This window comes from Oryzias latipes, chromosome 11, assembly GCF_002234675.1.
Source record: "Oryzias latipes chromosome 11, ASM223467v1".
NCBI classification, from domain to species: domain Eukaryota; kingdom Metazoa; phylum Chordata; class Actinopteri; order Beloniformes; family Adrianichthyidae; genus Oryzias; species Oryzias latipes.
Window position 1 is genome coordinate 12,575,828 of NC_019869.2, and position 12,338 is coordinate 12,588,165.

At 37.8% G+C, this 12,338-nt stretch overlaps 1 protein-coding gene across 19 annotated transcripts in view; it reads left to right on the plus strand.

The window, feature by feature from the left end:
- Positions 1–12,338, plus strand: part of adgrb2 (adhesion G protein-coupled receptor B2) — a 320,439-nt gene that overhangs the window by 195,336 nt on the left and 112,765 nt on the right. For all 19 annotated transcript variants that reach the window (XR_002874120.1, XM_023959844.1, XM_023959851.1 and 16 more), the window contains 2 exons: positions 7,151–7,232; positions 9,634–9,736. Coding sequence is in view for 18 of the 19 variants with exons in the window: in XM_023959844.1 (XP_023815612.1) it covers positions 7,151–7,232; positions 9,634–9,736 (185 nt within the window). In the remaining variant the exon portion in view is untranslated. The remainder of the gene's footprint in view (positions 1–7,150; positions 7,233–9,633; positions 9,737–12,338) is intronic.

A 12,338-nucleotide genomic window follows, 5' to 3' on the forward strand; every position in this document is an offset into this window, starting at 1 on the left:
AGGATTCACAGATCAAACAGACCTGTTGATGTAATGTCAGCAGATAAACTATACAGTTTCAGGAGATCCTCAGCCATAAATTCACAAATCTGACTTCATAAAAATGAACGAATGCTAAAAAAAATAAAGTATGAATTATTTAAAAAGTGAAAACGTGTTCATCCAAAAATGAGGGTAAAAAGAGCTGGTTCAGCCTCTGAGCCTCGGCAGCAGACACCATGTTAGATTCATATGGGGATTTGACTGGTTAGAATCTGGACCAATCAGCAGCTGTTTGATGGCAGCTTGGTCACGTCAAACCGAAACTTAACTTAGCAAAGATACGAAAAAAGTAAGATGACACACAACGCATGCGAATTTCTTTTTGGCGATGCCAGTGGCAGTCATATCACGCTAAGTCGCGCTCAAAGTAGTCAGCAAAATCAAAGATAAGACAAAAGCGAGATTTGACACAACGCACGTAAAATAATGTGTTTTGCAAACCCAAAAAACGTTTTTGAAAGCAAAAAAAAAAAAAATTTTGAGCAAAAAAAATTTTTTTGAGCAAAAAACTTGGAAAGTTTTGTGTTCAACTTAGAAAGTTTTGTGTGCAACATAGTGGCAGAAATATCACTCCATAATGCTATAGGTTCATTAAAATCAACACCTTTTTTTACTTAAAAGACTAGATCTAAAACCATTGATTTTACTCCTTAAGTGGTCTGCAGAACTCTCACATGTAGCATCCGATGATCGTTTCATGTATTTGTGGTGTTGTTCTGTGAATAAAACAGCCACACTTATGAGTTTCACCATAAGTGAGTTTTTATAAAGAGCATCATTTTAAGAACACAAATATTGACCCAGGAAGGTTTGGAGCAAAAAATTCTGAGGAGAGAAAAGTCTGTAAGAGATACAAAAGTACGCATTTTATAGTAGATAAAAACATTACAGTGGCAGTGGCCATCCACCAACAGTAAAGGCAAAGGTCACATCCCTCAGGATATTGCACTGGCAGCCTTTTCTTTTTCCTTTTCTTGGTACTCCCTTCCCCTTTCCAAATTAAAGTGCAAAGAGGCTGCGGGCAAAAAGAGCAAAGCTCCTCCTGGTATCAGACTGCCACTCTCTTTGGGCCAAACTCCATAGGTTTTCCTGCATTGACCTTGATTTTTTGGGGGGTTTCGACTTGTGTTTTTTTTAAGACACCCCGTCATTGCCCTTTGTTAGCTTTTTTTTTTTTTCTAAGTTAGTGCACACCAAGGTGGTCCATACCTCTTAATTCCCTCATTTTTCATCTAGGCATGTCTATTTTTGGCTTCTCTTTTATCTAAAATCCAAAATTTGATTAGTATTGAAGACATCCTAAAAAGCTTGACTGGACTGATGTTTGCCCCCCTTACTACGCACAATTTGTTCACCTTAACTGCCGACCATTTAGTCATTTTTTGGTGCTCATATTTTTGGACTAAATTGTAGCTTGAACTGTTTTATAGCAATAAAAGTCCCCTTTAACATTTTACTGGGGCTTTTTAGGATCATCACCATATGCAAATGCCCTTTTGATGGCAGTGGTATACTTTGCCATCCAAAGTGCACATATCATTTGAAACTACTGGTACTCTGTTCCTCTTTTCAATTTGTGACTTTAACTGATGAAGTATTTGGCTGATGCAGGTCTGTTTGTTTGGTTCCTTCACCCCACAACAGTCTTTCATACTCGAAAAAACAATCCATTTAGTGCAAGGGTGCTCAAACTTTTTTGGCCATGTAAGTTACTTTTGAGACGACAATGTCTCGAAGATCTACCTATATATATATATGTATATAAATATATGTATATATGGTATTTTGATATTAAAATACTGTTTACTATACATAGTATTATGAACAATTAATACATTACATTGTTTATGTACTGATAATTAAAAAACTACACAGTAAGAGTACACAAAGATCCTTTTGTATTAACAGATGAGGCAGATGAGGTTTTTTTACAAAAACAGAAAGTAGCGACTATCGTGAGGAGCGCGTGCCACGGAAAGGGGGGGGGGGGTTTATGGAGCAGGAGGAGATTCACGGGGCGAAACACTCCAGTCGTCCGGAGTGGTCTTCTGCCGGGAACTTGATGTGCCGTGGGGCAAGTAACGACTTTCTAATGACTGAATTTGCGCTCAGTGTATTTAAACAGTGACGTATGTATCAGAGGATGTTCGATTGGCCGTTCTACTTGTCAATCAAGTCCCGTATTTCTCTGTGAGGATTTTGATTCACTGGCAGATTTTTTAGGAGTACTCTTTTAGTTTTGTGGTTGTTTATCTTTGCTGGCCTGCGATCTACCCTCATGTCTTTGAAGATCGACCGGTCGATCGCGATCGACGTAATGAGCACCCCTGATTTAGTGGATGCACAGGTAAAAGCTGGAGCCAATGCACACAGGTTCATGCTCTGCTTTAGTGAGCACAGGCTGGGACTGTTCTTCACAGGTTTATCAAGGTGATAAACTCTGCTCCATTCACTGCATCTCACCCGACATATATCTAAACTGCAGGCTCTATCCCAAAGCCATGCAAACGCAGACCTATTTTTGCAGAGAAAAACCTTTGCCCAATGTCAGTGCATGCTTCCTAAAGCTGACCAGACAAGCATAGCTTTGCCACAAGTCACTTTAAATAAGACCAGATGTTATTGGGTGGAACTGTCATTATTTACACCGCATTAGGGATTTGTGAGATTTACAGTGAAACTCATTTAGCTAATTGCTGTGGAAGATTATTCCATGGATAGTCATTAGGACTTAATGGTCAAGTGTATTTCTTCAAATGAGAGATATGTTTAAGCTGATGAATGAAAACAGTGTGGGGGAGAAGGCCTGAGGCTCAATTTCATCAAGAACTACATTGTAGCTGGTAAAGTCAAAAGTCCTAGCAGTCTCAATAATTTTACAACCCTTGAAAAGAAGGAAAACCTGTCAGCTGTCACTTAGACGATGTCACCCTGGTTTTTAACACAAGTGCTGGGGTTTCCAGGTTTCAACGTTATTCTGATCTGCGTACAAATATGTTTGAATGAATTGGTTTGAGCAGACCAAGTCCCACTCCGATTATCTTTGAATCTATTGTAAAAAAAAAAAAAAAAAAATCTACTCAGTGATTTTTTAAATTATGATTGCGCCATTTTTAGACAAAAAAAACCCAGAGAAGCAGCCGTTCATTAAAAGTTAATCTCAAAGTTGTGGGTGGGACTGTTGGTGCAGAACAACCCCGACTTCTGATTTCATCAAGAAGATGTCACTTTAAGCCAATGCATCATGGGAGATCAAAATCAACAATATTGTGATGATCTTTGTTTTTTTTTTATAAATTGATGATTTGTTTTGTTTTATGTATTGATGATTACTAAAAATGTAAAATACCAATCTTTATTGATTCCTTCGGTCTCATTCATAAAGAGCATTTTTGTTATTTAGGTAGCATTTTATAGCAAAAATAAATAAAAATAAAACCAACATTAGAATTACAGTAAACAAAAGAGATATTGTTTTCTTTTTCTGTTTTATTTAGTATGCCTCTATTGCAAAAACGCTCTTTGGTGATTGGATGTTCAGACGTTCAACACACTTCAGGAAAGAGAGTTTTGTTGATGTTGCTGTGTTGAAGAGGTGACACCCAAGCATCATAATATGATTAGCCTGACATTAGTCATTAGAGGATACCAACTATGGAATATTTACCTCTATTTTTGGAAACTAGAAAAGCAATGACTCATCCCTGATCACAACTGAAACAGGGTAAAGAAAATCACCTATGCACATTTTCCCATCATCTTCCAACAGTTTGTAGTTTTATCTCTGTATATTTGGCTTCTAGGGTAGATGTTCAGAATATTCTTATTGTAGAATTAACGCTGAGAATCTTAATATGTAAATCTAAGGGTTAGTTCACAGTTGCTATTGGAAATGAGAAAAAAACTACTTTCTTTTTCTTTCTCTGATTAGTAAAACTATTTTCTTTGCTGTGCATTGATGCATTCTAAAAACCCATTGGAATTCAAGAAGGGTATAAAAAAAGAATTACTTGTAGAAAAGCTGTGTGGATGTAGCGTTCATTAATAATTAAAACAGTAAATTCTGGCGGAACATCAACTCTGAGCATATCTTTTCCTGATAAATGGCATATTAAAGTTTGCAGCTGGTGACTGGTGGTTTGCCATTTTGCCTGATTGCAGCTGACCACCAATCATTCGGATGCTCAGTGAGGGGAAAGTGACGAAAAGTCTGTCAGTAGGAAATTGGAGTTTTGTGACTGAGTGCTTTTGTTGTATTAATCATCCCCAAGTGCAGGGGTGCCATCCGCTCACACGCTGATTTACCATTTACCCATAATACACTGACTCCCTCATTTGCATGCTTTCACAGACTCTGTCCAATTAGACTCCATCAAATTCACAGGGTGTTGAAATGTATTGAACATTTTGCCTCCTGAAAACCCTGTCATTGTCTTTTTTTCATCCTGTTGATGATTTTTCTCATACCCTTATTTGTTTTTCCTTTCACACCAGTAAATAATTACATTTAAAGTCCTACTCCAATCATCTTTAATCCAGTGTTTTTCAACTGTTCTTGAAACAAGGTACAGTTTTTCCTTGACAAAGTCCTGGTTTCCCCTCCAGTTTATTAAAATGCAATTTAATGTAAACTTCACATAAACCAAATGAAATGACATACTTCCCAAACTGTAAATTAATTTTAAATATTTTTTATGTTTTTACAAGAGCACTTTTTTTAATTATTATATCATAGACCAAGATTATATTTAAATTTAATTGTAACAAAAAAAATGTATTCATTTTTTCTGATCAAATTGTTTCATTTTTGTTAAATGTGTCTGTTGGCCACTTATACCTATTCTTTTTCTTTTATTTTTTTTACTTGTATTACTTCTATTAAAACTTAACTAAAGTCTGAAATTGACTTTGTCCTTTAATCTGGACATTATTAGAAAGCAGCTGTTTTTTTTCTTTCGGAAAGATGATATGGACCGAACACTGGAATTGCAACAAAAACCTTGAGGGAGAACTAAACAGTTTTCTTGTTTTCATCAAGAAGTTTTACAAACTGTTCGCCTTTTTTTGTGCTTCATGACAGTGACCAGCAGCGCAGTAAGAGAGGCCGTCGAATTAACCATATGCATCATGGAAATTGTAGTGAACGTCTCTGGGCTTCATTATTTTATTCACTTTTTAAACGCTCTGACACCGGATCTCGCGGAGAGCTACTAGGGGTGCACGGATCCCCAGCTCCGTTTCTGCACAGACGTGTACCGCAAATGCCCCCTCCACTCTCTTTACATCAAATGTGATTTGCACATCAAATTTGTTTTAACCCGTGTGGGAGGAGCTACCGTCAAAAGTTTTTCTCGCCCTTCTTATTAAAGACACGGAAGACGTTGAGAGACGTTGAGGTGCATTTATAACAGTTTGCATGTTCTCCCCGTGTATGCGTGGGTTCTCTCCGGGGACTCCGGCTTCCTCCCACTGTCCAAACACAAGCTTCATGAGTAAATTTGTCACTCTAAATTGTCCCTAGGTGTGAGTGTGAGTGTGCATGGGCGTGTGATTGTGGCCCTGTGACAGACCGGCAACCTGTCCAGGATGTCCCCAGCCTTTGCCCACACGTGGCCGGGATAGGCTCCAGCAGCCCCGTGACCCCGACAGGGATCTAACAGATTAGAAGATGAGCTCCAGCAACCTACAGAGTTTTGGAACCTGGACCATTGTTGATGAACACAGAGCAGATATTCTGGTGATGATAAATGTTTTTGGATTAGGAAATTAGTAATTTCCTGATCATCGGCACACTACTTGAAAACACTGCTTCACTTTAACTATTTTCAAAACGTTCCCAGTGGTCTTTTAATCATAATTATGCAGTTTTTAGCCAAAATATAAAAAACAAAAACAGTACAGAGCTCATGCCCCACCCAGTGTATTTCTATGTCACAAATAGGCTGCATTTTTTTCATTAGCTTCTAAATCACAACGATTTCAATAAAGACATATTCAGAAATGTAGCGTCATTGTTCATTATTTTTATATATGTCCTCTATCATTAGAACATATTAATAACACCAAAAACATAGATTTTCATTGTAGTGGGACTTTAAAGTGATTTTTCATGCCTAGTTTTTTTGTTTCTTTTGGGTTGAAAAGCAAAACAGCAACCTACCTACCCTTTTTTGCTGCTTATTTCAACCACCTTCAGTGAGACAAAGTGACATTTACAGGACGACAAGCTGTTTCTTTTCTTCTCAGCGAAGAATATACAGCGATGGCAGATAAATCGGAGTGAAGAATTTCCGCTAAAACTGTGAAGCAGAAAAAAAATGGTGCAAACAACAACAAAGCCTGTTGAGGAGAAAAGGAAGCCATGTGGCTAAGTTAAGAACAAAGACACAGGCTAAAGGTGCTCAAAATCCTTGTTTTACTTCATTTAACACAAGTTTGAAGCATCACATTCACTGAAGTTAGCTTTATAAATGTTGTGTTAACAGCAGGTGTTCTACTAGTGTCTCAAAGTGACACAGCTGACATCTCCACCCACATAAAGTGTGAAGCCACATCATGCCCTGGCTTATTTTTTTTATTTTATTTTTTTGGGACTTGGAAGCATAATTAGACTGAATGTGTAAAACGCAGCTGTCAGGCGCTGAGCGTCGGACTTGTTACTGTGATGTAGTCAACAGAGCATTTGTCAACAAGCTTAATAGCACATGTAAATAAACCAAAAGTCAGAGACAAAATGTGCACATAATTGTTTCACTGTTTCACAGATGACAGCAGCTCATCACAACCGAGCCTTCAGAATTTTGCTTCATTCATTTCATTCTGATCTGCATCTCCTGCTTTATTTTCCTGTTTTGCATAAAAGCATCAATTACTTTTCAATATACTTATTATAGACAGTGTTTACAAATAGTCATCCCAGCAGAGTTTTAAGTTTCCTCCTTTTAAATATGAAAAGTACATTTTCTATAAATGTATCTTTTTTTTTACGGGAAGAGGACGCTGCCTGGGCACTATGTCGACCAATTTCTTGCAATGCTTTTAGTATATATATATTAAAAAAAAACTGCACCTCCTTTGCTGACCTCTGTAAACTCGTCTTTTCTTACAGAACCAGAATCCGAAACCACCATGTACTATGTCATTGGAGCCATCCTGTACAGGACTCTGGGCCTCATCTTACCCGCACCAATGTAGGTTCTTCATCATTTTTTTATCCTTTCAACTTTCTATATATTCCCATGAACTCTTCTTGTGAATTTATTTTTTTCCCCCATGTCCCTTTTATGCACATTTTCTGCCTTTTTTGGATTCTAAACAATACCAGCCTCCACTTTTCCAAGTCTTTTCTTTCTTTTTTATGATTTCTGTCTGGGTTTTTTTCTACCTCAGGTGATAAAAATGTACTTTTTTTTTTTTTTTACTAGATGTTTTTTGTAACTTCTGCATTGGTTGTGTGCTTTTTGAGAGGTTATGAAAGGCTGGGAATAACAGCAAGCCTAATGGGTTATGAAACCTGCCCAGAACTCACAAAAATAGAAGTTAGAGGAAGTATGGGGGGGTTGTTGGAAGTCCTCTGTGATATTGTGTTTGTGCAGGCCCCGGGCCTTTTTTTCAGGTCAGTGCTCTTGATTGTGGATGAGCTGAATCTGTTAAAATCCTGTTCCACTCTCTAGCTCTGCTGAATGTTAATAGGTGCAGCACTGGGTTGTAAGTGAGGAACTGTGTTGAGCTCTCATTAGGTAGTTTTAATCTTTTGTGTATCATTTTCAAACTCACCCAGCAGTCTTGTAAAACATAAATATGCACAGCTTGTACAGCCATAAAAAAAAACAATATACTGCCATTTCCAATTCAAAGATGTTGTCTATAAGCATGTAATAAAATATAAATCATAGTTGTTGGCTCCGTGCACTACAACAATAACCTACATATTTTAATATACATATTAACGACCATCTCCCATTAAAAAGCTGTGTTTCTGCTAGTTGCATCCTGATTGGGTGTTGAGCTTGTCAATCAGTGTCCTCCGTGCTTTAACTCCTGTATGCGTTCAGTTTGCCAGATCTACATAAATCTTTGATTGCAGGCAGGTCTTTATTATTTCCTATATTGAACTGATTTTCTACGAAAGTTTGACACAAGTGAAAATGGTAAAAATGTTCTGTCTGTCTGTTCTGTTCTGTCGGAGAATAAAGTATGTGGTGAGGAGTTTTAATTGCCTTAAAACCTCTGTAACCCTACCTTGCAGATTTCACCTTTCACCTCATTTTTAGAATGCAACCCCCCTGCATTAAACGAGGGAACATTGTAATAAAATGGAGTAATAAAATGTCCCTGGAAGCCTAAAAACTCTTCTTTTTGTATTTGGAGTTATGCCAAAAGTGAAAGATTCTAAGCAGCACAGCGGACAGACTTGCATGTTTCACCTCTTGAAAGCCTAAACAGCTGTTCAACCTTTTGACTGTTCAAGGAAAATTTTTGGCTTTATAGGAAATTAGAATTTCTTTCAAAGTAAAAATCTGAAATTAGGTCTTTCAGGACACACAATAATTTGAAAGTCATATTCTTATTTAGTGAATTTTCGACATTCATTGTAACAGAGTCAACATGGTGCAAGGCATTACGCCCAAAGACACAAATCCGGATGTGCTTTCTGAAGTTATTTAAAAGTAAGTTTGCAAATTGAAATTTAGGGTTTCTTTCAGGTGCTGTGCGATGGTGTAGTGGTTAGCACCCGTGCATGGTTCAAATCACACTTGGGTCCTCTCTCTGTGGGGTTAGCATGTTCTCTCTGTGCATGTGTGGTTTTTTTACTGTTTTCACACCGGCCTCAGAAGCACATGTTGACGCGACCAAGTCTAACAAAAAGTTTGTGTAAACGTGCATATGTGGAACGCGTAGCTATGTAAGTTCTTAAGTTCACTTACAGGCTTCCATTCAATGACCATGCGTTAAAAGTTAAACCGGTTGAACTTTGACCAATTAGGGACTCCGATTTGGTAGTGACACATAAGTGGCGTCCTTTTTATTTCATGGAAGTGGCAATCATTTGAAAATGAATCATGAGGGAGTAATGAATAACTGTGCTTTGTGGCTTGACGGAATGACATGACACCAAGTCTTTTAGACATCAGAAAAGAGATGTGAAAGAAAAAGCCTGGAGCAAGATTTACGGGTTTTGCACCAGTTTGACATTTCACACCAAGTCTCTTTAACTGTAGGTAGTGACCATGCTCTAGCATCGGGTCTAGTATGAACACCATAATATAGAAGCGCTTTCAAGAACCCACATTTAGCGTGTTCTTAAATGTGTGACGCATGCCCAGTGTGTCCATAGCATTAGTTGTCAATGTGATTGTGGTTACCCATGTCTGTCTGGGGCTGCAATGGACTGACGACCTATCCAGGATGTGCCCCATCTTAGTCCAACAGTAGCTGGGTGGGCTCCAGCAGCTCTACAGGATGGGTGGGTTTCTTAGTAACTGTTGAATCAGGGTCTGTTTTCTTCTTTTTGTGCATCTGTGAACAACTGACTGATGTCCAACTATATATAACTTAAAGCATATGTCCATGCGCTTGTATTTTTTGCAGTCCTCCTGCGGTGATCAACTCAAAGATCCTGACAGTGACAGTGCGACCAGAACCACAGCTCAGCGAGCCCATGGTGGAGTTGGAGCTTTCGCCACTGATAAATGTAAGTTAAGAGACTATGTTTTACCATAAGATACTACAAAAATAAAAACAGTATTTGATTCAGTACAAACCCTGGCAACTAGAGGGGAACTGGTCTCCTAATCCCTTAAAGCTCTCCCGATTTTTATGGGGACTTATTCAAAGAAATCCACCAGATTTCACTGTATTTGTTTATATCAAAGTCCAAACACAAAATAAATTATTCCTTATACAGCACTTTTTTTTTTTAAATACAAGCTTGCATTTCTTATGTATGTATAATTTTATTTGGACTTATAGATGAAGCAAAGCTTGGCCACAAAAATAAATTTGTTTAGCGGGGCTCAGGGCTTTAAAAGATTCTTTTCCCAGCCGACCCGTGTTGCCTCAGTTCAGAGGAAACCGAAAGTGCTGCATGCTGTAAAGCGCTTAAGAGCTCACTGAAATGCCTGAATAAATGCAACCTTTCCGACTTAGTTGTACTGCAGTGTCTCCTGGTGCCTATTTCGTTTATATTACAGTGGAGTGTGTTATTATTAACGACTTGTGGGGTATCATCCTTGGAAATGACTAAGTGCTAGTGTAATGAGAGGCACCCTTTATGACCTCAGTTAGACATAGCTTTCATTAGTAATTCTTAAGAAAAAGGTGATCAAAGAAAATCCGATGGCTCTGCATGTTAAACTCGGACGCATTTATAGATGCACGTGAACCAACAGCCCTGAGTGTGGAAATCTAAAACTGAGGGTCGCATTTTTAACAAATCCCATAAATGTTTTAGTTTCCTTCAACTCTTTTATCCAGAAAAAGAAATTCTAATGATGGATTTTCTATCTACATAAAATAGTCTGTTTTATTCATCTTTTTAACACTTGCTTGGACGAGGATATCTAAATTGGATCCCTACTGTAAACTCCTCATGGTATCCATGCATCCTTCATGCTAATGTATGTGTTTTTATGGCAGAAAAAGAGAGATTTCTTCACTTTCAGTATCCATGACTCACTTTAGGCTTGTTTTGCCATAGAGATCCTTCTTATGCTCCCACCATTCCTTTTACAGTCAAGTCACGATCACAAACACCAATCTGCTTATTTGATGAATGTTGTTTGACTTTTTTGAAGAAAGCTAGAAAAATTACCCAACTGAATTTGTGGAAAAACAGATTAAAATTGTTAATTCAGTTTTAAACCCAGGGCCAATTAAAACCGACTAGACCCTTTTTTCAGGGGTTTGAGATGATGCCCATTGACCAACACAGCAATGAGGTTTTACAGTATTTTTCTTTTTTCTTCCCTTATGATGATCTTAATTATCTGTTTTTTCCATTTTGTCATTCATCAATAGAAATTACGTGTAAAAGCTGCCCAATTACACCATTACTATGTGCTATATGATTAAACTTATATATATATAAAAAAAAAAAAGATTCAGCTTTGAGTCCTTTTTATTTCATGTTGCAACAGCACAGCACTGTGGGAGAGGTCATTGGTGCCGATGTGGCAAATTAAAATGTAATGTTCTTTTAGCCATTACCGTAAGACCTCTCTGCCGGTCTGAAACTTGCCCTCTAAAGCAGTGGTTTCCAACCTTTTTTCAGGCCCCGGACCAGTTTAATGTCAGAGAATATCTTCACAGACCGGTCCGAATGGGGCTGAAGTTTGTGTTTCTTATCTTTAAAAAAAATTCACATTAAAATGATTTTCCCTTTAACGCCAAAGAAGATGCAAACATCCGTATGCTAACTTCCACGTCCAACTTTTAAGGTGTGGTGTCATGCAAAAATCCTTCAGACGCAATGCATTTTGGTCTATATTTGCCGATCTAGTGAGCATCAATGCACACTGGTTTTTGGCTGAGACCTCTGGGAAATTTCCAGGGCACTCGATTTTGAAATTGTAGATTGGGACATCACTACAAAATGTTTGAACGCACTATATAGTGCACTAAATAGTAAGTAGTGAAGGAATTTGGACACAGCCTTGGTGTTTTATTTATTCATTTATTTTTTTATATATAAATAGCAATAACCAGAGGGTGCTGTAGATATGTGTATTAGTATTTGCTTCCGACGACAATGCAGAAGAAGAAGTCCCTCTCAGTCTTACATCGGGCTTGGAGGAAGTATTTGGCTGCCGTGACTTATACTCTGGAGCGGCCTATAGTCTATGGTACTAATATTATGGCACATAATATTTGTTATTTCTAAAACCGAGTTTGATTGTTCCAGTTGAAGTTAGGCACAAAAGCAGCTGCAATGTGGATTTCTCGGGGTTCACTGCATTTCATTTCTGACCTTTTATCTTTGTCATGTTGTCATTTAAAGAACTGCTTTCATAAGTTGATCAGCATATTTTTCTTTTCCTTCCCCCCCCTAAATCTGTGATAATAGAGATTCTGGAGTTGATATGAAAGGGCTTTTAAGAATATAAAATAAAATAATAAAATATAAAATAAGAATATAAAAAAAAAAAAAAAAAACTTTCCTTTTTTTCAAGAAGCTTCTGCTGAGTTGATGATGTTACAAGCAGGGTGTAAGTGTTAAAGAGGACAGCATTGTGGGCGTGCACCCTTTTCACGCCAGCTGAAGCAAACAAGGTGTTTTGTGATTGAAAGCTGAATGC